General features: G+C 40.4%; 1 protein-coding gene across 1 annotated transcript in view; it reads right to left on the minus strand.

The window, feature by feature from the left end:
• Nucleotides 1-24,000, minus strand: part of cdkal1 (CDK5 regulatory subunit associated protein 1-like 1) — a 218,201-nt gene that overhangs the window by 78,541 nt on the left and 115,660 nt on the right. The window contains exons 9-10 of the mRNA XM_076738158.1: nt 23,227-23,393; nt 9,423-9,568 (exon numbers count right to left, since the gene is read on the minus strand). Of these exons, the coding sequence (XP_076594273.1) occupies nt 9,423-9,568; nt 23,227-23,393 (313 nt within the window). The remainder of the gene's footprint in view (nt 1-9,422; nt 9,569-23,226; nt 23,394-24,000) is intronic.

Consider the following 24,000-nt stretch of genomic DNA (forward strand, 5'->3'; position numbering starts at 1 on the left):
AGTTTAAAGCACTCAAGTGTGTGTGTGTGTGTGTGTGTGTGTGTGTGTGTGTTTTTGAGATGTTCCCTGAGCCTGTGATGACTAAACCAGGCTGTTTGCTGCACATGTCCTTATTCTGGCTGCGTGGTTTAATAAGGGTTTCAAATCAAAGGCCGAGCATCAAAACACACAGAGAAACCCTCACCGCTTCATTTACTTTAGTTGCTGAATCATCAGCTTGAGGGAGAGAAGAGAGAGGAGGGGTGAAATGTTGAGTCCCACCAGTGTGGCAGGTTATCGCGGCAAACCTGTCTCAAAACTGCTCTCTCTTCCCGCCTCTCGTGCCCCCTCTTCTTTCCCTCTCTTTTTTCCCTCGCTTTTCTTATCTCTTCTTCAGTTTTTTTTTTTTTTTTTACAATGCCTGAAGGGAGCTGCCGCCCATCCCACCTCCTATTCGAGTGAAACATTAGCTCTGGCTGATACCTTAAACCTTTAAGCGTGCGAGTGCGTGTGTGTAAACTAATGAAGGTATGTCCTCAACAACAAACAGAAAGAGAGACTCCACACTGCACACACACGGCGTAGTCACGCTACTGATGCATGTGTCCTGCCGTAACCCAGGGAGGCTTGATATAACCCTGTCACTCCTCGTGACTAATGGGGATGACTAAGCGCACAAAAACAACTGTCTTGGAGCCATTTCTTTGGAGAGATCAGACTCAGGAGAGATTGAGACATGTACACAGACCGAAAGTCTATCAGCAGCACGTTGTATCAACAGTCACAGCGTCTCTCTGACAACCCTTTGGACGTTGCAACACGCTACCAACACTTAACGGTGGCCTTTACAAGGAGCTGAAGCCTGTCTTCTGTATTAGAGGTTGGAAAAAAGGGTCATTCAATTACTTGACTTGTTTGTTACTTTACCAAGTCTCTGAATAAAATATTTTTTTAAACTCAATCCAAGTTATAGTAAAGTTACAATTATTTAGCACATGACCGTTAGCTCCTAATGACAGTTTTACTTCAGTAGCTATCAACCAAAAACTCACTCTGATAGGCTGTTCATATGAAACTATGCTGTTCATTGTATGTAAATTCCATAGCTGCCATCTCTAAAAGAGACATATGGCTATCTCCCGCCTTAAAACACAGGACTAAAAAAAGCGTGACAGCCAAATTTATTTGGACATCATTACTTAACTCTTTCCATGTGGGAATGCAGAGCACAAAAGTAATTTTAGTTGCACCCGTTTGATGGAAACATGCTATCTTGAAAGAGTTTTTGCTGCACAAGTCAGGTCCTATTTAAACAAAAGGAACATTGTTTTGGGCTTCTATCTCACCAAATGTAACATCATCATATCATCTGATCTCATAAACAGGATTAAGAATGACATTTTGCATGTTGGGGGTGACATCTAATAGAAAACAACAGGGGAAAGAGCCAGATTTGAACCCACTCTTTTGTGAATATAAGGTATGAATATCAGTGCTATGAATCACCAGGGTGCTTTGACCAGCTGCACATTTAAAAATGTGTGAAGTGATAAAATGTTCTATTTACTTTATAGATAAGAGCCAGTGCTTTTAAAGCTAGACTAATAATGTGCTGAACAATCCGGAGACCACCCAGAGACACGCATGTGTCTGTTGCTGCGTACAGATCATTTTAGAATAAAATACCTTCTGGGCAAGAGAAGAGACAATATTCACATAATAGCTCGTTCTCTGACGTCTTTTGCTAACAATCAGGACAATATAAAACGAAACCTGTCAAGTAATTGTAGACCTTTAAGTGAAATCAGGTGCAGCTATCAGGCTGTTTGCATGCAAGACAAGGGTGAACAGGTTGATATTTAAGAGAGAGGGCAGAAAAGACAGAACTCTGTATTGCTTTGGTGCCTTAGAGGAGAGTGGAGGTAAAGATCAGAGTGATTTCATTCATAGTGAGGAGAACACAACCCGTGAAAGCACATACAAATACTCTTCATGTCTTATGCCTTTAACCACTGAAGCAATGGAAGAAAACAGGGCAGAGTGGTAACCAAATGCTCAAATGGAGATGGAATGGGGGAGTGCTGGGCTCCCACAGGTCTTGTTGCAGGTCAAAGGTCATTGTACCAGTCAGCTACCGGGATCGCACAGATTAATCACCTGTTGACCGATGCAAATCCTCATTCTTTTGGGAGCACACCTGTAAAAACTCCACATCTGAACACACCTTCAACGTTATGTCAACCTCAATAAAGTGAATAATGAAGCGTTAACTTTCCACTCTTGTTTTGGCCTCACTGTTTTTTTCCATCTTGCATGTGAGTGAGTGTGTCATGTTGGGGGAAGGACCTCTGTGGCCTGAGACTGAAAGGCTTTTCAGAGGTCAGGAGGGCATAAGCTGCAGGGAAACCAACCTACCAGCCTGAGGGGAACCTTAGAGGGTCTGAGGGCAGCTCACCGCCCAGCCCTCCCCTATCATCTATCCCTCTCTGGTAGCATGATTACACATGCTTGCACCCCCACCCCCCCATCTCTGCTCAACCTAACTAACCCTAAAGTTCAATATTAATACCGCCAGATTCTGCTCTTCTGAACACATACACAACCAATCCCCCACAGACACAACTGTTATTTTCCAGCCGTTTCATCTTTGGCCCCTGCGAATCAGAGGCACTTAATCCTTTGGAGTAGTTGTGGGAAAATCAGCCCAGATATTATGGCAAACTATCAAACAACTGTGGAAAATCCTCTGACCACGTTCACTCACTCTGTAACAGTCTTATTCCACCATAACAGGATTTTCTCCATACATCATTACATAAAGACTGTACTTCATTATGTGATTTTAATTGATAGAAGCAGAGAGAAAAGGGTGTAAAAAATATGGTCTGTGTTGGCAGACGAGGACAAATTAACCATTTTAATGAAATAATTATTCTACTGATTGTTCGAATTATGCACGGCAGAAAACAATTTGGTTATAACAACTTGGAAAAACCAGTTATGTCATTCAAAGGAGAGTATGTTTAATGCAATATTTTCTCTGAGGATATGGATGAATTTGGTGGAAAAGCTCTGTGTTCCCAAAACTTGCAGTGGGAATTGAGCTAAATATTAAAGCAGAGAACAATGGAATTATGCATAGTGTTAGAATAATGCCATAAAACTGGCACAGAAGAAGAAAAAAACCTGCAATGAAAGAATGAACAGAAGGTAGCAGAGTGTAAAAACTACACTTGGTGTGCCTGGAGGGTCAATAATGTTCCAATGAGCTGAACTTAATTCATCATCCCAACAGCATTTTGAGTTTCAGTGGTGTTTTCATTGTTCTACAGCACAACCGCAGTATCAACAGTCTGTCCTTCACAATGGCCGCAATCTTAAACAATTGATTTTCCTCCACCAGCTCATCTACACATGTTTCAGTAAGGGTCAGAGAAGCCCTGATTTGCCATTAAATTTGATAAGTGTGAATGAGCTTCGACTGACAGGTGATTTGGGCATTCAACCTTCAAGAGACCTTTAAACTCAATGCATGTTCAAGGGTGGGACAAATCAAACTGTTCGAGTAAGATGTCGTATGGTCATCAGGGTGAAAAATTAGCTTTTTTCCCCTCTTCTCCCCAGCGTGCAGTGTTTCTAGGGAAATTGCAAAGATACAGTTAATTTGTGCAACTTAGATTTGTTTTACTTTCCACGGCTGGAAGCTCGATCATTGTTCTACAGAGAACTATGGTGATGTGTCTTGCTGTGATCTTTTCCAGTTGTTTATAAGAAACGTTTGTCGCTTTGATTTTTGTGATGGTAATATTTACTGCTCCATGGTTTTTAGTTTGCGACTGAAAATACAACATTTTTTCTCATGAAGACTGCAGAGTAAAGCACCGCTAGTCATGAAGAGATCACCTACTGAGGAGCAGCAGGGGCTCCAGTCTCTGTGTGCTAAAACAAGAGCTTTCAAGCCGCTTGCAGTACACATTACAGCAAACATCAGCAGAAAACAAAATGAAGAAAATGCAGCAATCATCACCCTTCATTCAATAATGACAAGTCATTTTTTCTCAAGTTCATAACAGAGTTCAAGATCCTCAGCCGTGCAGGACATCATCGAGGGACTTCTGATGTGTGCCGGCATGTTTGTGTGTGTGCTGGTTTTCTCTGATAAGGAGGGCCAGAGGTGTTTGACCCCTCGTGAACTCTGCAGTGTTGGTGGCATTAAGCTGTTCGTAGAGAAAAATGCATTTGTCTTCTGCTGTGTGTGTCAGTCAGATAAGCTCTGACCTCACATGTACCTGCACAAGGCTGTCACACTCTTTATGGGAGAACTTTATGTGGCTCAACAATGGACTAACTGTGAGAATCTACATTAAAAGTCACCTGTGAGACTGACACACACACACACACAAACACACACACGTACACGCTTGGTCTTTCTCCTTGAGTTGTTCTGGTTTGCATGAGTGCACAAGTGAGAAAAGTAAAGTGAATCAGTGTGAACACTTAATGACTCTCTTACATAAACCCAGAGAGCTTGGTGTGGGGCCATTTTTTCTATGCTACATGCTTGAAAGAGAACAAAAAAACAGTTAGAAACAGGCCAACGCAGCCTGTGGCTAAACATGAATGAGGTTAAAGGAAGACTATCTCTGTCAAAGAGGGGCTAGCATTATTCAATGAAGGAAATTGTTGTCAATACCATATTCATCCATGCAAGTTTCCAAGTCCACTGAAAAAGGTGAGTACCTTGTTCAAAAGTAATAAAAGACGAATTGCATTTGCATTTAAAGGCTACTTTAGATGCAAGGCTACTTAAAATGTAATGATTTACATTATGGGGACTTGCGTTTTGTCCTCATAAGGAAGGCCAGTCCACACAATGTGACTGTGTAAACAATGTGGCCACACATACACACATACACACACATCTTTCTCTATCATCTGAGAAGATTTATACAGACCTGTATCTCTGGACTGTGTGCTTTAAAAAGGCTTCCTTCAACAACAAAAAAAACCAGACTGTGTATGTTTTACACATACACACCCTCACGCGCTCTTACTTTTTCTGTCACACACACAGAAAACGCTCTCTCACACACGCACACACACACGCACACACACAGAGTGGGTGTTTTTTTTGGCTTGTCCGAAGCCCTGGCCTCTCTCCCAGACCCTGAACTGCACCCCAGCTTTTACTGCTGCAGCCAAATGGGTCAGACAACTGAATGCATACTGAGTATTGATTTCACACAACCGACATCACCCGTGTGTGTTTAAGTAACAGTAGCCAGAAATTGAGTAACCACACACACAGACACAAACACACACACACATATACAAAGACTCACACAAAAGGGTAGCCAGACAGTTTATGTAAACAAGATCTTATGACGTGATACCCTGCGTGTGGCATGCATGTGTGCGCGTGCGTGCGTGTGTGACATCTTTTCGTGTCTCCCATGACCATTTGCCACAGTGTGTTAAGATCTCGGTCGGATCAGCACCACTGTTTGACTTTCTACTGAACTCTAAAAAAAACAACTGGAGACGAGGATGAAGACCTCAGACTGCAGGTTAAACAATTGCCTAAAAAGCAAGGCAGTGTGCACACGCACACACACAGTCACACCGAGATAAGTATCTGAGTCAGTGTTAAAGCAAACACAGCGGTATCACTCCTCAACTCAAGACCCCTTCAGAGGGAACTTAAAAGGGGAGATTTAAAGGAATGACGAAGCCTTCCACTCTTGAGGAAGAAATGGCCGCACACAGCGCCCAATCAGAAGCTTTCAATGCTCAGCGACATACTTGAGTGCTGAGAGGAAGACAGACAGGTAAGAATCCAGTTTCAAGTTCTGGACCTTCTTGCACACTTGGACACAGAAACAACAAAGACCCGAAAATGAAAAACAGATTAGCAAAAAGATGACAGATGGAGAGAGAAAAACAAGTGCTGGGACACTAACGACAGACGTCACGGTGAAACAACAAACCATTGTCAGAAAAACAGAGTAGAAAACTCTTAATCATGTTATATGTAACATGTTAGTAATGCATCTACCACAAACAAACTGGACCACAGCTCAAAGCTTGTCCCTCTTTTCTGTGCACTGTGTGCCATTAGGTTCAATTTTGTCTGACTTTTGCTGCATTCTTTTCCAGCACAAAACAGGAAAGGGAGTATTTTTTATCAGGATAGATGGTGGAACCAAAGGTAAGACAACACAAAATGGACAATAAAAAAAAAAAGAACCACCATGAACAGGAAACCATGATGAGACAGAGTCAAGGCCAGTGTAGCTAGTTGCACAGCAGTTAAGTGGGCAGGGTCATTATTCTGATGTTGTACAATTACATAAGTGGCACTTTCAAGCCAACAACCAAATGAGAGGTTAACAGAAAATGTAGACTAATAAATGACAAGAGAAAAAGCATTAAGGCAAAAGACAGAACAGAGCCCCAGATTTCATACTAATGGCTTGTGGGATCAGGTTGGTTGGGTTTCCACACAGTGCCAGAGGCAAAGGCTAAGGGGAGAGCGCGATGAACGGATGGCCGAAGAGAGTGAAGGGAATGGTGACTTCAAAGAGTGAAAAGTCTTTTTGTGCTGAGGGCTCCAGTGAACTCCGTACACATCGTATAGTTAAGTCCACAAAGCTTCAAATGTAGCTGTACCTGAGCAGTGCCCTAAATAAAAGTCTTGTTCAGCCAGATTTACATTTTATACTTAAGCCTATGGCTTGACTGGTGACCTACATGAAGCAGTTACATGAAATCTATTGATTGCTGCAGCACATGAGTCTTATCCGCTTAGAGCAAACTCATGTTAACAAAAATGACTTTAATCTGCAACATCAAAAGACATGTATGCGGACATATAGATATTAATATCTAACATTTCTACGTGGGAGCTAACCGTCGTGTGCTGAATGAGGTACACTTTCATGATTATCTGGATATTGATTGGAGTGAATTTATGTCCATCCTGTGATTCGACTTTGATCCTAAAGCGAGGACTTCCTCTGTCTCCCTCGCTGTTTCCAGTGTTTCCCAGGCATTGATTTATTTGTGGTGGTCTGCCACAACATCAACACTGACTGCCACATATTGATTTTCTTTTTTATTATTATTATTGTTTTAAATGGGTAAAATCTTATTTCATTGTAGAGCTTTGTGAAGCACATTGATTCACTCAGCCCCCCCCTTACCCACTCTCTATATCCCACAAACACATTGACAACAGACCCATCTGTGAATGGCTCCTCCTCTCCGAGCACACTCTGACTCGAAACACGATCATGCGTGGGAGGAAGGATTGTTGTTGGCCTTTCCCCGCAGAGAAGACAGCTCGCCAAATTCTTAAACAGATTCAATTCCGAGTTCACGAATGGTTGCTATCATTTCACACCTCTGCACAAATTTGCCCGAAACTGATGCATTCAAGTTAACTCTGAGAAGTGAGTCGATCTATGTTCTTAGCACAGTCTGTCAATCTCAGAGATGCAACACTTCAAACAAGTTATTACCAAGCTGGTGGGATAGCAGGACAGCTACACGTCAACATTAGAGTGCAGCTGGGTTGTACAGATAGCCGCTAGTCCGATATTACCTGGAGGACATTATATATGGTGTTATTTAATTATCAATTTTAGAAAACATGAGTGGGCCCGTTACCATGCACACATGCATGCGCCCCCTGACATATATCATCAAATGAAGCAGAAATACCTTCTACTGCACGAAAACATGCATTTAGTTCCAGCACAAAGGCATGCTTAAAAATAAGAGGTTATCATCTGGCAACAGCAATAACATGCTTAAACATACCACATACATAAACATCTTTCCTCTAAATCACATTATAATACCAAGAGATTTAAGGCAGAAATGTGACCCAAACTCATTTTAATATGAATCCCATCATAGCGTATTATCATAGCATCAATTCTGTATCTATTCACCACTGCTGACATGCATTGCCATAATTAATCGTGCTCAAATTCCATGACAGATTATCTTTAATACGGCGAAAGATTAAGTTTGCATCATTTCTTAGATTTTGTGCTACGTCAGAGGTCACGTCCATGCATTATGTACATGTTTCAGAATTGTGCTTTTTTTTTATGAGGGGGAGAGCTTTGTTTAATCCATATCGGGAATGCTCATGTTTAGCTTTAAAATCCACCAGCGTGTGTGTGTCAGTGCGTACATTTTGAAAGGATGTACAATGGCATGCCTCGCAGCGGAAAATTTAAACGTTTGATGCCCACAAAGCAGGAGAAGGCTATAGGAAGACAGCAAAGTGTTTTCCTCAGTTTGTCATGTCATTAAGAAATGGTAGGTAACAGGAACAGGAAGCAAAGGACAGCTTTCAAAGAGAACGGTTTGTAGGTTTGCTAGAAAGGGAAATCAAAACCTCAGACAGACAGAATGGACTGTCTCAAGAGGCACAAGCTGAAGGTGTTGCCCTGGCGCTCACTGTCCCCCCACCTAAAATCTATGGATAGACCTGAGAACAGCAGCGTATGAAAAAATGTCCAAGAATCTTACAGAACTATAAGCTTTGTTCAAGAAGAATAGTTGAAAATCCCCCAAACAAGAGCTAAAAGACTCAACTGTGATACAGTTACAGTGTGTGATACTCGTCATAGGTGGTGTAACTGAGGCAGGATGCACAAACTTTTGCAATGGGCCCTTTTCCTTTTTTGGTATTTTAAAACTGAAAAAGATGAAAAAAAAAAAAAAAAATTAAAAGTACTCGTGTTTAAAACATTAAAAGAAATGGATCATCTTCAATTTCCTGACTTTTCAAAAGCAGGTCATCTTTTCCTTGTTCAGCTATTCTCACAAACAGACCAAGAGTACCCAAACCTTTGCATGCCACTGTACCTTGAACATGAAGTGTGTCATGAATCAAGGCTCAAACACTGAAACAGACTTATGGTTCTCCTAGAATATGTCAATTAATCCCATGTTTGAAATGTTTAACCTTGTAAAGTAATGTCCCAATGAATGAGAACTGACAGAAAGAGTGAAGGACTGCAGCTGAAGTCACAGATTTAGAAAAGAATTTGTCACTGCAGACATTCAAAAACTTGCATTTTGTGCAAAAAGAGAAGCTTCTTCTCAGAGTTTGTAAAAAGCTTCAATTGCGATATGTGATATCTACCAGACAGCATCAATACTCTTACCTTATAATACAGCATCTGTGCAGACATTTACATTTATCAGATGCAATACATCTGTCTGCTCTGCTCCACCGTAGAAGCACAAATATCATGGAAAAATGACCAAATCAGCAAAATCTGAGCAAGTCAACAACATCAGGCAGACAAAATGCACCCGCTTCTGAAACATGGGGTTGAAGCCGCGTGTGGGACGAAACAAAACCCCATCAGACTCCATTTTGCAGCATCATGAGTTCATTAGGATGTCACATCCTGTCTCACCTCTCTTTGAGGAAGTCCACCACTCTTTTGAAGTCATCGACGCAATACTCTCTCTTCATGTCCATCAGGACGCTGTCTGAGGCCGACTGCACGGGAACATGAAGGAAGGCATAGACACGAGGATGATTCAGTATCTTTGCCATCTCCTAATGAGACAGAGAGAGAGAGAAAAAAAGGGAGATGGAGAGTCAGGAAAAACAGAAGGGTCAGACTTTTCATATGTATGGAGAGGAAAGGAAATCACTAAAATGTGGGAGTTGGTCGGCATGTTACATAAGTCAATCTGAGGATGTAACATGTTCAAACCTTCCAGCATCATGTCTGATGAAGACATACACAACGCTGATGGTTTGGCCAAAATGTAAACTTTCTATTTGCCCAGAAATTTTAGTGAATGCAAACATAAAAGAAAGCAACAAAATCTCCCAGACTGCTCCGCTGAATGACAGCTGCTAGCTTTGAATATGACGGTTCCATTAACATTCCTACCTCCTCCTGCACCCTTTTCACTCCAGACCTTCTACAATACACTGCCAATTTCTCTTATTTTCTATTTCTCCCTTTTATATTGGCAAAATAAAAGAAAAGCAGCTCAGAGAATTCATCGTGTACCCACTAGATCTAAAGTCGAAGAGTCAAGGCTGCGCCAGTAGGCGTTCTTTATGTCTGAAAAGTCAAGAGCTTTTACTGAAACATCCAGGTGCACATCTCAGATCGAAATGGTGAGAGGGAAAAAGCAAAATACATTGAGTGTATAATTAAATCAGTAAGGATTTTTGGCTACTATGTAGGCACCTTTCTGTTTTCACTAGAAGAGCTATACAAATCTCTATCATAATACCTGCAGTTTCTACAATACAGAAAGCGGGTTTGCAGTAACCAAAATGCTTATCTTTACTTATGGACACACTGACTTTGAGCAAAATGCCGCCATCAGACACTCGTCAGGCTGTGATGTTCAGTGATGTGTTTTGAGATTCAGTCAAAAAGTGAAGAAACAAACACGATGTGTTTAACATCACGAAATCAATTTAAGAAATAAGGACAAAAATATCTTCTTTTTTTTTTACTATGTCGTTACACTTTTACCAAGAGCAATCAAAAGTAACACTGTGTTTTATAATACAGCACATTCACTGGGAGAGTTTTTTTTGTTTTTGTTTTTCCTTTCACTCTTACTTTCATTTCCTCAGTCACAGAACTGGAGAGATCACAGATGTCAGATTTTTCTGATGGACATAATCAGGATGCTATCATTACCATGCTAATCACCACGAGGAGAAAGAGAAAAAGAGAGGGGTGGAAGAAATGATTTAATGATTTCCTACAAGAATATGCTGATTGCAGTCCGTCTTCTCAATTAAGATCTATTGTAGAATGTTCCATCCTTCATAGACTGACACACACACACACACACAGAAAGTGTGCATGTACACACACAAAAACACAGCTCAGTCGCAGCGCACCACAGGGGGTTGACCACTAGAAGCTCCAAATTAGACAGAATTAATTTGGTTGGAAAATGGAGCTTGATTGGTGACAGAAAATCAGCTCTCTGCATGTGTGTGTATATGTCTGAGTGTGTGAGGGAGAGAGAGGAAGAGGGAGAGAGTGAAAAAAATGTAAGGGAACATGCATTGATGTGTGTTTTTAAAAGCTTTCAAAGGTAAAAGAATAGGAGATTGATTATGTGCTCGTGTTATTTCTAAGTTCTTACGAGTTACTCCTCTGATTATTATGCTCTACTTTTCTCAGTGTAGATGCTTTATAGACCGTACCTCACGATTCATGTGTGAGACTTTTACAGTCCACAACCACAGAACTGCAATACAGAGAGGAAAGAAATACTGAGCACAATACAATATCCAAAGTCAGCAGTTTAGTCAGAAAATCAACAATAAAAACTAAAAAACACTACATATTTACTCTGCTACACGAGGGGAATGTGTTCTGTGTGGTTTTAGCCATATACTTGCAGAAAACACTGGTCTTTTTCTCCATATGTGCCTCTTCAAAAAATGTGTTATAAGCCCTTAAGCGAGCTAACTGTTAGCACACATAAGGGCTGCTAATGGTTTGGACTGAAGCAAGGACCCACAATAAAACCTGTTGGTGTGAGTGGTTCAATACAGATGATCTGACCCGGTCATGACCTCAGTTTAACACAGTTCTAACCTTGCTTGGCTGTCGCATGGTAGTCAATATGAATGTATGGGCTTGTGGCATCAATACATCGGTCCTTTTCTTATGCACTTTACACTTCAAAATTTCAATTAAAAATGAAAAGCAAAAACGAGCGAGTGTGTTTGCAACAGAGAAATGAAAGGTTCTTCTTAAACAACACAAATAAATACTTGGAACTGCTCTTATGTCAGTCACTACATAAATACAACACTATACATGTATCTTGTCTTTTCACAACCGAGCTTGACGCTGTCATCTGATGACCTCACGGCTTGTTTTCCTCTTAGGAATAACGTCTTATAATAAACATACTGGCAGATGACCATAGCGAGCAAGTAGTGTTATGTCAACATAAGGAGATATAATAAAGCACTTCTAAATATTCCCACCACAGGCATGAAGAAAAAAAAAATCACCATCATCACTGTTACTGTTAATACTACTGACAAATCAGCAGATACTGAATGACAGTAAAGTACACTCTAGCAGGGCCTCTCGAGGTCTACATAGGTACAGAGCAGGGGGCAAAACCCCCAAGTGTGGAAGTGAAAAAAAGACAACTTCATACATTTTTATTGGCTTCTGGGGACAACTACAGAAAACCTTTTAAACTGTCTCCATGAAAATATTTTCAAAGGTTTTGTAGACTGTCTGACTGTCCAATTAAAACTCAGAACAAAAAACACAAAACTAATTTGCTTTTCCTGCAAACAAACAGTCTCGCTGGTGAAAGGGAAAGCTTTCTGTCATATGGTGGACGTCCTGCCTGTAAGCTGTTTCAGCACAGGAAAAGCTCTTTTCTTTAAAATCAGTCCATCGCATTACTTTGTAAGTGCAAGCATGTCCTCATCAGAGCCCGTCTGCAACAAAAGTAAAGCTCCAGCACAGGTCACATGCCGCACACTTTATGCTATGAACGCCCTCGTCTGTCTTCATGATCCCGTCCTTTTCTTTAGCTTTGTTCCATTTAACACCTGACATGCGCACGTCCTGAGCCGCTGAACTTATGATTGATTTCCAAGTCTTTAACAAACTGTCATCAAACCTTTCATTAAACGGTGAGTCTGTGATTGATTAAAGTTTGCTTAAATAGTTATATAGACTATTAAAATTGGATAGCCTATTGCCTGCCAGGGGGCGTTTTGTTTGCTTTTAGATAAGAGACATTTAGTTTTTTTTTAATCTTCAATTAATCTTTTAATCTTTTTGTCTTTACTGTCGCTGACACTTTCAAGCCCAAACTCTTTAGTTATGCTGCTACAATATCATTTCTGATTCAGCTTTTAAACAAATTTCATTTTGTATCAAAAGCACAAGGATACACGTTTGGACCATAAATAAGTTTTTGGCTGCTTTAATCACATGTTTTGCATGCTTTGCCCTGCCATGCCTTTCAGCATATACATCACATACAGTGAATAGAATTATGTGTATTATATATAAGATTGTGTGTGTATGTGTGCGCGCGCATGTGCATACATGAATGTGTGTTGCAAGGGTGAACGGGGTCTCAACAGATGGCATGGTAGCTTGAGTAGCAGGGCACTGCTGATGGCATCTGGGGATTAATCTATAAGAGGAGGATTTTTCATTCACACAAGCCATTTATCATGTGTGTGCGTCTGTTTGACAGCGTGTGTCCCATCCTCCAATGATTATACAGTACACTGATATGAATCTCTTTTGTTACTTATCCCTGTGGAGTTGAGGCCTTTTCAGTGTTTGACTGCTGCTGACAGACAGTTTAGTGAGTCTGAAGTGAAAATGATGCTGTGATGAGGAAGATATCGCTCAGCGGTGCCCGGTGGCAAAAATTAAAGTGCTGCTTTAATGCCTTCGCCCCTGGGTGGGTGCACTATCCAGCTCAAAGCGGAATTCAACAAGCTTAAAGAAACCAATCAAGAATTAGTCCAAGTGGGCTTTATTGTTTGTTTTTTTCTAAATCTTGACTGTTTAAAAGGAGTATGATATTGTTTCTCGCTCTCTGCGCCGCTTTGGCCCTCCCTCCACCGGGCCTATTTCTCTCATTCACACAAACATACACACATCCTTTCATCTTTGGTCGATCAGCTCAGAAAGACACACAAACCAGAAGGGATCTATCTTAACTGGCTTAGCTCAAAGGATCTAATATCTACCCCCTCAAATCAGATACGACAGAAAGGAACATATATGGAAAAAAAAGAGAGAGCGCAGATAAAAGGTGGTTTGCGAGCTCATTCTGAGCTTGGTGCTCTAAATTCCTTTGGAATATCCTGCATGGGGATTTTGTCTGTTGCCCTCTGCTCTGTTTCATGCCCTTCATGTTCATCAGCTTTACATCCTCCCTTTTTGTTTTTAGAGCAGAAAACATGCATTCCATCCCCTGCTTGCACTTGTTGTCAGAGGAATACTGCAGATCAAAACATGTTTCTGACCAACTGTCCCTGAAGGGGTCGCAACAACTGATGGAGGCGTCACCGCTGATTCTTTTGCATCCAGGGTCAGTGTTTGTGCTGCTAATTACAGCATGTCATTTATAAGGCAGGGATGTCACGAAAGAGGAAAAAAAGCATTGCACTTTGCTCGATCTGACATGCAGAGATCGACTTGGAAACAGAAACTCTGAAGTGCCATTCATTTTGAGTTTATCCTGTAAATCTGGCCTCAGACTCTAAAAACTTCTTCGTCATTTAGACCCCAAAAATATGTAAAAATAGGGCCCATGTTTAAAAATTCTGGAACTACTCTTAAAGCTTGTGAGCAGTAAGAACAAATACACATACTGGTTGTTGTCTTTACAGTCTGAAATCGACATTTGTGTCACTCTTCTAAGACAGAAGAAAGGCCTGAAGTTAATTTATTTATCTATTTATTCTGATTTAACGAGAAATTTGCAGAAGAGATATTACAAGTCATTTGGATGTGTTTGGCTGTATGTGTTTAGTGTCTGGACCTGTTAAATATTGCACGTATTTATCATTATTCACTATTCATTTAGAAACTCTGCTGATGCTACAAGTGTCAGCAGTCTTTAATTGTTTAAGTGTGACTGTGTATTTAGGAATAAACAACCTAACCATCCTGAACACATATTCATTGATGTAAATTTCCACAGTCATTCTTGTATTTTTCAGTTGAAATTCTGCTGTTAGTACAAACACTGAGGAAAGAACTGACAGCACTTGAGAAAGTGAGGAGTTCATTTCTTACCAAAAAAACACCTGCTGTAAATACATTCAACACTGGCAAGACAGAACGGTGTCTTTTACTTATTCTGAGGCTGTTTTGAGTGTTTGAGTTACTCCCACTGGAAAAATGGCAAAATGAAGACTTCTTTGAATCACCAACATTAGCTATCAGCATTTTGATAGAAACTACAACCTTGATGTGGAAGAGCTGCTCACAACAAGAAAAAAGTTGAAGTAATCACTGTCTGGGAAATTACATTTTACTTCCTACTTGTGATTTCTTGAGATACTGCTTTATTTAACAATGCCAAAAAAGATATACATAGTGATAATTAACAATTACAGATCCAATAAAATCAACCTAACACATCCCGCAAGAACAAACAAGAACAGCCAGACTAGCCAAAAAAATGCCACTTTTTGGCTTTTGAAATGCTGCATCTATTGTAGAACACATGTTGTTTTGCGACCAGTGCAGAAAGTGGAGGATCACTAAGTTTGAAACAATGTACAAAATGCTATCATATCTTGACAGTGTACTTTACAGCCGTATTTAACTTGAGACACTGATTGTAATAGTGCCAACTTAGCACGTAATACTAATGAAGAAATGGACTGAGTGGATGCCCTTTCCATAACTCAGCTGGCGTTAATGTCTTTGCTTATCCAGTATAACACTGCTGCAGTGTTAGCTGACCAATAAAAGTAGTGAAAATGTGGAAGTGACATCCCCTTTGCTTTAATGGTTCTCTGTCATATTATTCCCTTGATCCTGGTTGCTTTTAATTCTGACTACTTGACTGTTTAATTTATTTATAAAAAAAAACTGTCAGGCTTACTGGTAGACTGAAAAATTGAAAGAAATTTGAGCAAAAGAGTCATCTTGATTGAGTTAATCCTTCCACAGAGAGAGAGATGATGAATACTCATGATAAGGTCTACTTCACACGCGACAGAGGAGGTTGGTTTATTTTTATTTATTTACCCTTTATTTGACCAGGAAGTTCTTTGAGATTAAAATCTCTTTTTTGAGATGGTGATTGGCTTTGTATCCTTTTGATTATGTGGAATGCAAACCCTCATGTACTGAAATTTTTAGGACTGATTTTCAAAGGGGTTGAAATTTGAAAAACATCTTAGGTTAAGGTCCCAATTAACTCTCTTTTCTGGAAGTTGACTTTATAACCAGATAACTTACCAAAGTCATTATGCAGTTCTAACAGGTTTGGAAAACTCAAAGATGGATCAGAAACATACAGTCGCACATCGTTAGCATACAGTGACATTGTTCTCAAGCCCCCCTCTGGATTCCTTTGATGTTGGCAGATGCTCTCAGAACTATAGCAAGTTCCTGCGACATACTGGGAGGTAGGGGGATAAAAAGAACTCTTCAAATTGTCTTTATGTTTTAGGCTCTCAGGAATAGCCAGATTAGCAGTTTTCTGATACAGCTGGTGGGGTGGGAGTTTCCTGGCTTCTCTCCATGTTCATAAAAATTAAACAGCAATTTGGAAATCAGATACTCTGACTGTTGCATTGCCTAGATGCCGTATTCAGTTTGTAGCAATAGGCTCAGTCTTAGTGTGTATTGAGTCCAACTCCAGTATCTGATCTGATAATTGTTTAAGACGTTCGTTCCTTGCTCTTCTCTGGTGCACTCAGAATGAAATGATTTGGCCTCTTAAATATGCCTTCAGTGGTTCTTGCACAGCTGATGGAGACATTCCTGGAATTTGATTAAATAATGCTGGATGGTAATAATTTTTGAAGTTGCAGGTTTATGGCAAGCATCAATTCCTATTAGCCAAAAGAAAAATACAGTCTTACACTCACTGGTAAAATGCTCCACATAGGTATATGGCGCATACTTAATCATGTTAAAATATAGCAGTGAATAAACATTGTGTTACAGCAGCACACACACAAACATAGCTAGAATCCCCAGTGTGCCAACAAGCAGACAGAGAGGGTTCCTGTCTGGTTCAAGTGAACCTTCTGAAGCAAAGGCGTAATAAGTAGCACCAAACTGCATTCACACACACTCACATGTACACAAACCCACAGAGAACAGAGTATTAACAGGCTTCACCCAGGGGAGTCTGGAGAGAAAATGATTCTACAAGCTGTTCCCAGGATAATGAGTCAGGTCCCCAATGCGTATGCACTTGTACACAAACACACAGTCAGTGGGAACCGTGTTCAGCAGCAGATAGAGAAACTGAGCTCCCAATGGTATTAAACATTTCAAACACTTCAGGCTGCACTTGATTTTCCCTGGAGGTTAGACTGAGCCTGCAGCACCTCACACAGTGCCGATAAAATCTATGTATTGTACAGTAAAAGGGGATTTTAAGTGCATGTGTAGCATTTGAATGCCACAATGTTCTGAACTGTGTCATCTGACTTTTAAGAGCTGGAAAAAATGACGTCAACATGAGAAAAATTTTGTCATTTTCCATGTAAGTTTGTTTTCAGCAATTCAAATAGTGACATAGGCAAACCAAAAAAAAAAAAAAAAGCATGAAATATGTGGATAAATATGTTTGCTGCAGCTGTAGAGTACATGAACAAACTGCAGATAATTCACTATACTCACTGCCATTACTGCAGTCTTAATTCTTTTCACCCTTTGGAAAAAAAAAGTATTTAAAGCCACAACAAAAGGCATAATAAAGATCAGGGTTTAAATGGGCAGCTGGCATTTAAATCTCCACCTTTCAGAACTCATAATTCACCACAATAATTTAGAAAACATAATTCACTGCAGTAAGTCAGGACTCATAATTCAGAGACACATTCGAATAGCTTTACTGTGAACATTCATTTGGTGCCAGGTCCCTCACACAATGCTACATTAGGCCTCTAATGTGCGGAGGCTCCCAAAAGCTTCATTAAAATGAAAATGGTCTGAGAGGGTGTGTCTAAGTGTGTGCTCGTACAGCTGTGCTTGTGTGCACATTTGAGTGTGAAGGTGAGAGATGTGTGTGGGTATGTTTCATTGTGTGTGTATTCATGTGTGTGAATGCTCGTGTCTTGGGTATGAAAAATATCAGCCCATGCAGAGGATGGAGTTTTCACGTTGATACGGGTATTTGGTAGTTTGTCAGCATTCCCAAAGCTCAGTGCGGCTTTGGAAAAGTAAATGGCTAAATGAAAAAAATAAATAAAGCAATGAAAAGTTGAAAAGAAATATGTGAATGTAAAAAGCAATTACAGTTTCTGTCATGTCCCACAACACCAGTCCAATGTCACACCTAACAGGAGAGAACAATAAATGTGACCTGCTATTATTATCGTTATTATTCGACTTTTAATGGAAGGATTTTTAAGACATAGATGTACATTTTTGTTTCTGCATTTATGAGGTCGTATTTTTTGAGTAAAGCATTTTAAATGGACAGTGTTGAGCAAAATGTGGAGTCAAATCTCTCTTTGCATGTAACACCACAGCAGCACACAACTGTGGAGAGAGTGTCATAGTCAAACTGAAATGACCTCTGTGGATGATGTTTAATGGACAACTGCTACTTCATTCATCTCAGCCTGACTGATTGCTACGTACAAGGAGGCTACTTTCACACCTCATTTACTGAGTCTGCTAGCATGTTAGATTCAATCACATGCTGAGGCCTGCACCAGCACATTCACAGGTATCTGCGTGTACATGCACGTGCATGCACACACACACACACACACACACACACACACACACACACACACACACACACACACACACACACACCTTATATGATCAGATGACCTACTGTTGCACTTTTGAGCAGTTTACTAACAGACGGATGGACAGATGGAAAGATAGATAGAGGGATGGACAGATAAAGTGCTGAGTTTAAAAATACAGTTCAGTATAGAGCAGCAAAAGTATACATCAGGGACGGGCATTTTGTGCATTTTCCATATTTGAGTACTCACATTTAATTATTACAGAGTACTCAAGTACTCACAAAACATATCTAACATCTAATATCTTTCCTGACCTGGTGGCAACACAGCGGTGCATGCTAACACCGCTAGCGAATGATACATATACATGTACTTGAGTACTCATGCTACAGTGAAACATTAAGTCTTAAAGAAAGGAATGAGACAAACAGAAGAGGTATGGCTAGAGACATTTTTACGAGCAACTACCCCAGCAAAAAAAATATCCATTGACGGCACGATGCAATCAACTAAAATGTCAAAGACAAGTGGTCCATGAGAGGCGAATGGGCCTTTAACTGCTCCAATCAGCAAATAGTGCCATGAGGCTGTCTATATCTGTCAGAAATAACAGGCTGCACATTTTTTGAAATTGTGTGTTCTTGTGTGACAGAGGGAGACAGTGCAAAAGTGTTGATCTGAGTGAGTGTGAGTGAGGGTGATCTTTTCGGGGGAAGTGGAGAGGTAACTTGGCCTTTTCAGCTTCAATCACAGCCATTCAGTATGATGTTGTTATATAAGTACTGGTGCTCTTCAAAAGAGAGGACAGGGTTATAATTTGCCCTTAAGATGAAGCATGAATCTGCTTCGGAGTTTTGGCCTTCATCGTCATCATCGCACTGTGGTTATTGCTGCGGCTATCACCATCACGGGAGGAATTGGAGACAGGCGACAGAAGAGGTGAGGGGAAAGTGATTAGGGGGAGAACAAGAGTGTAAAGGTGGTAAATGACGATGAAATTAAAACAGTGAGAAGAAGAATGAAGACTTACAGAAAGGGGACTAGAAACTAGGATCAGAGAGATATAAAGCTAAATCAGAGGAATAAACAAGAGGACTTAAAGTGACGGAGGAGTAAGAAGGAAACTCCATGAATTTTAAAAGAACCAGTGCAAAGAGTGCCTGTTCAAACAGGCCAACTGCTTGGCCTCCAGTATTGCTGCTTGCAGCTTTCTCTATATCCTCCAATTTGAGACCCCCCACAGTTTTAGATATACACCAGCACGACCACCCCCCCCTTTAAAAACTTTGTTAACAACACAATGAAATTACAATATGCTACCAGTAGACAGTTTGAGGTGAGTCACACCTAAATTATTAATTCAAGTAGTCGTTACTATTTTCTCCACTTGTTAAATAATTGAATATAGGCCAAACACATACTGCACACATGAAAAGCAAAATGTACAATTATATTATGTATTGAAAACGTCCCAATAAGAAATTAAAAAGCTTGATTATGGACTAATATCATCAGAATGCGCAGAGATGCAGAAATAAAAGCTCTGTCCTTGAAATCGAACGCTAAGAAGGTTTATCCAGATGTAAAAGTTGTTTGAAGTTGCACACGCAGGCCGATGTTTCTCTTTTTGTTTCTCGAGAACAGCTCATCCAACTACTTCACACTCGACAACGCGCTTCCTCGGGTCTTCAGCAATGCACCTACCAAGTGTGAAGTTGATCGACAAGGACAGAGACAGACAGACAGATAGATAGGCAGGCAGGCAGGCAGCCATTTTATTCTGGCAAGTTTCTCTACTAAGTGTTGGGCTCACAATCATCAACAACATATAGAAAGTTCTTGAGTAGAACTAGAAAGAGAAAAGGGAAAGTGGGGGGGGGGGGGGGGACTGGCAGAGGAGAGGAGAAAACAGGGGCGAGGATAAAGGGTAAATGGGGGACAGGAGCAACAAAAGACAATGATAAGCTAAAGAAGAGCACTCTTATCTTTCCTTATGTAGGTTAATTGACTGAGGAATTAAAGCAAAAAGATATAATTCAATTCAATGCATGGATGTTAACAATGAAGGGGCCGGTAGCATATGAAATGATTCTTAAGACTCACACACACACACACACACACACACACACACACACACACACCCACAGAGTGAGAGACCAAGCTAGTGTGTCGTCCTAGTATATTTCTAATTATCAGTTAATTGTTATTCCCTATCATTAGGAGGGTGGTTTTTTAATTGTAATGTAGCCAAGCAGAAAGCCTACCTATACATGTGGGGGACAATTAGCCACCTCCATTAACCCCTGGTTAATTACAACCTCCATTGCTGCTTCCCACAGCACTTTCCCACTCCTTCTTACCCCTCATCTTTATCCCCGGGCCTTCATCCCCATTGTTTTCATTGCTGTCCTCATTTCATTCATCTATGATTTCCAATCTTACTTGATTGTTTGATTCAAAGGTATATCTGTGTGTGTGTGTGTGTGTGTGTGTGTGTGTGTGTGTGTGTGTGTGTGTGTGTGTGTGTGTTTTTTTTTACTAAAAAGCTTTGTTTCATTTTAGTTTTCTTGGTAATCATCACCCTGTTTCAACACATTATGTGCTTCCTTTCAGAATTATCAATTCTTTCTTTGACTCTTTCTGAACAATTTTCCTCAGGTGTATGACGCATAAAACCACATAAATAAATGGCTTAAAATTAGTGACACTAAATAAGAGCAGAAAAAGACTTGTCCTCACTAGTTTAACCCAATATCCTGTCACCTGCTGCAAAAGCAGGGGACAAAATTAAGCTGGGCTTTTCAGCCAAGCCAAGAGTTTATATGTGCCTTTTCACAGAGCAGACACACAATAAATGTTCAATCCACCCTTTTAGTCATGTGAGAGGTTAAGGTCTCGCTGTCACCGCCACCAAAAACTGCACTCTGCAGTGTAGCTCCCTGCACTCCACTGCTGAAGCTTTAAATTATACTGAATTATAGTATACAACAGTGACGTGTGGTCAGGGGAGGCCAGTGAGACAGTGCCTCACCTGTTAACATATGGTTTTAAAAAAAACTTGCTGTGCTTTATAAATTCATTAAGAGGAGGAAATTCGGACTTAAGCTCATGACTGTTCCATAAATTTGTTTTCTGTATGATTTCAACATTTCTATGACCAAAACTGCTACATTTACGCATTTCCTGTTCAAATACGTGGGAGAAGGTCGAGGTGAGGCAGCGATGAGCTGTGCCTCACTTCTGACGGCGCTGTGCCACACACACTGACTGACGCAGGCAGTTGGTGCACACTCTCTTGCATGCCCACATTTGCAATTTCTCTTTCTCTCTTTCTATCAGTTGTTAATATATCTGTTTAACAATGGGCACACATACAAAAAATGTGTATGCAGCTTCAAAGTCTGATTATGACTCAAGTACGTAGAAGTGATTTAATGCAGAGACGATGCAAAATCAGACCTACAAACTCCAGTGGGATGAAAAACAAAGCTGAAGGAGTTCAAATGGAACTACAGATTGTTTTCACTGTACACAAAACCCCCATTCCTGTTAGCATATGATGGTCATAGGAAGCTGAACAGTAACCAGCTATGAACATTAAGGTTAACAGCATGGCTATGGCTATGTACTGACACTCACAGGAACAAAAACCAGAGTCTCTCATAGTAGAGCTGCTAGCAGAGCTACGACACAGGCGCACACACAATGACTTCGTCAAAGGGCTGTCAAAGCTCCACCAGACTCTTTCCAGTGGAGAGACAGAGTCTGACGGTAGCTGCTGCTTTTGAGGCTGTAAGTACCCTATAAACTCACTTTGGAGGAGGTTAGTTTAATGAAACTCAGTGAAGCACAGCAACGTGTCAAGGTACAGCAAAATATATATGTCATGGTATACCTTCTTGTTGATGTGCTAAAAGACTTCGAAGAAAATCAGGTAATTTCAGAGGTTACACAAAGATATACCAATAGGTGTGCCTGTATATGAAACACTAATTCTCCATTTCAGACACACACAAACATAAACCTACACTCCTAATAAATACACCGACTTCACAGGATTCATAGTGGCAAACTGTGTAACCACAAGCAGAAAACCTTAGTTGTATCCCGTTGTCTGGATTTTATTGGTTCTGACAACAATGGAACAGTGACAGACTCAGAACGGGAACCATGCTTTATGTTTCTTAGGCCTCCTATTTTATTTATTCAAATAATTTGGATTAAGTCACCAAACTCTCAAAGTTGATTTGTTGTCTGAAAAGGTTGAATATGCCTATTGTCCATTGATGGTGGAAAAGTGGTGATAACACGTTAGAAATATGTTATTTAAATGATAGAAAATGCATGTCTGACAGACAGAGACAGACATGCAGAAACAGAGAGAGAGAGAGAGAGAGAGAGAGAGGATAACAATGTCCATTGTTCCATTAGGGAAGACAATAATGACTGATAAAATGAGGTTACTAAAGAGGACACAATGGTCCTTAATTGACTCATTAGGGAGAGAAGAGAATGAACTGCACTAATGAATGGAGTAATGCAGCTAAAGTGCTTGGTAAGCAAAACAGAAAGACATTTACTTTATTAAATCTAGGCAAAGCAATTTTATTTGTTCACAGAGAGGGATAGCACAAGAGACAATAGGGACAAAACCGAAGAGCGAAAAGGAAAACCTCTGGAATGCCGAAGTATGTTAGTGTTATGTATCACTGATGTATTATCTTTGATGATAGTTGTAGGTGAAATACGTTGGCGAGTGCTGTGCATACCTCTAGGTGCTCCAGGATATATGGTGGGTTGGTCATACCCAGCCTCAGCATGGCCCCTTCAGGAATTTCCTCCACCAGTCTCCACAGCAACGTGGGCAGGTCTGTCCCTATGTCTCTACCATAAGCTCCTGTGTCCTCGCTGGTCAACCAGATCTCACACACGCCCTCTGGAAAGAAATAATACACACAAAAACAAGGATTAAACATGCTGGATAACTATTTACTTCTGTTTTGCAAATTATTTCAAACTGCCTTTGAATATCTGTTCAATGTCCAGCTCTGTCATGAACTTTAAATCGGGGCTTCCACACAGACACATATGCATAACTGATACATACACTACAATACCCAAGAGCCGATTTTTTAACCATGACTATAGCTATTATTACACTTTTACTGCACTATTACACATGTGTACTCCATTACTCCATTACCATGACACGGTTGAACATTTCAACGAAAGCGTGTCGTCTGCTTTAAATACTGATGCTCCACTAAAGGCTAACAAATGGTTGACAGACATAATATCTCCATGGTCAAACGACAGCAGCGTTAATTAGATTGCGAGAATCTGTCGGGCAGCTGAAGGAAAATGGAGGGAAAAAAGAAGCCATGACTGTCTATAACAAAGCAATACGTCCGGCAAGAATGCAGTCACCAACTATAGGGTGATGTGCAACCTTCTGCTCATCAGTACGATACTGGAAAAGACTGTTTCAGTGCAAATTAGCTCCTCTCTTATGAGAAAATAATATGCTGAGGTGATTTCAGTCA

Source organism: Chaetodon auriga, chromosome 8 (assembly GCF_051107435.1).
Source record: "Chaetodon auriga isolate fChaAug3 chromosome 8, fChaAug3.hap1, whole genome shotgun sequence".
Taxonomy (NCBI): domain Eukaryota; kingdom Metazoa; phylum Chordata; class Actinopteri; order Chaetodontiformes; family Chaetodontidae; genus Chaetodon; species Chaetodon auriga.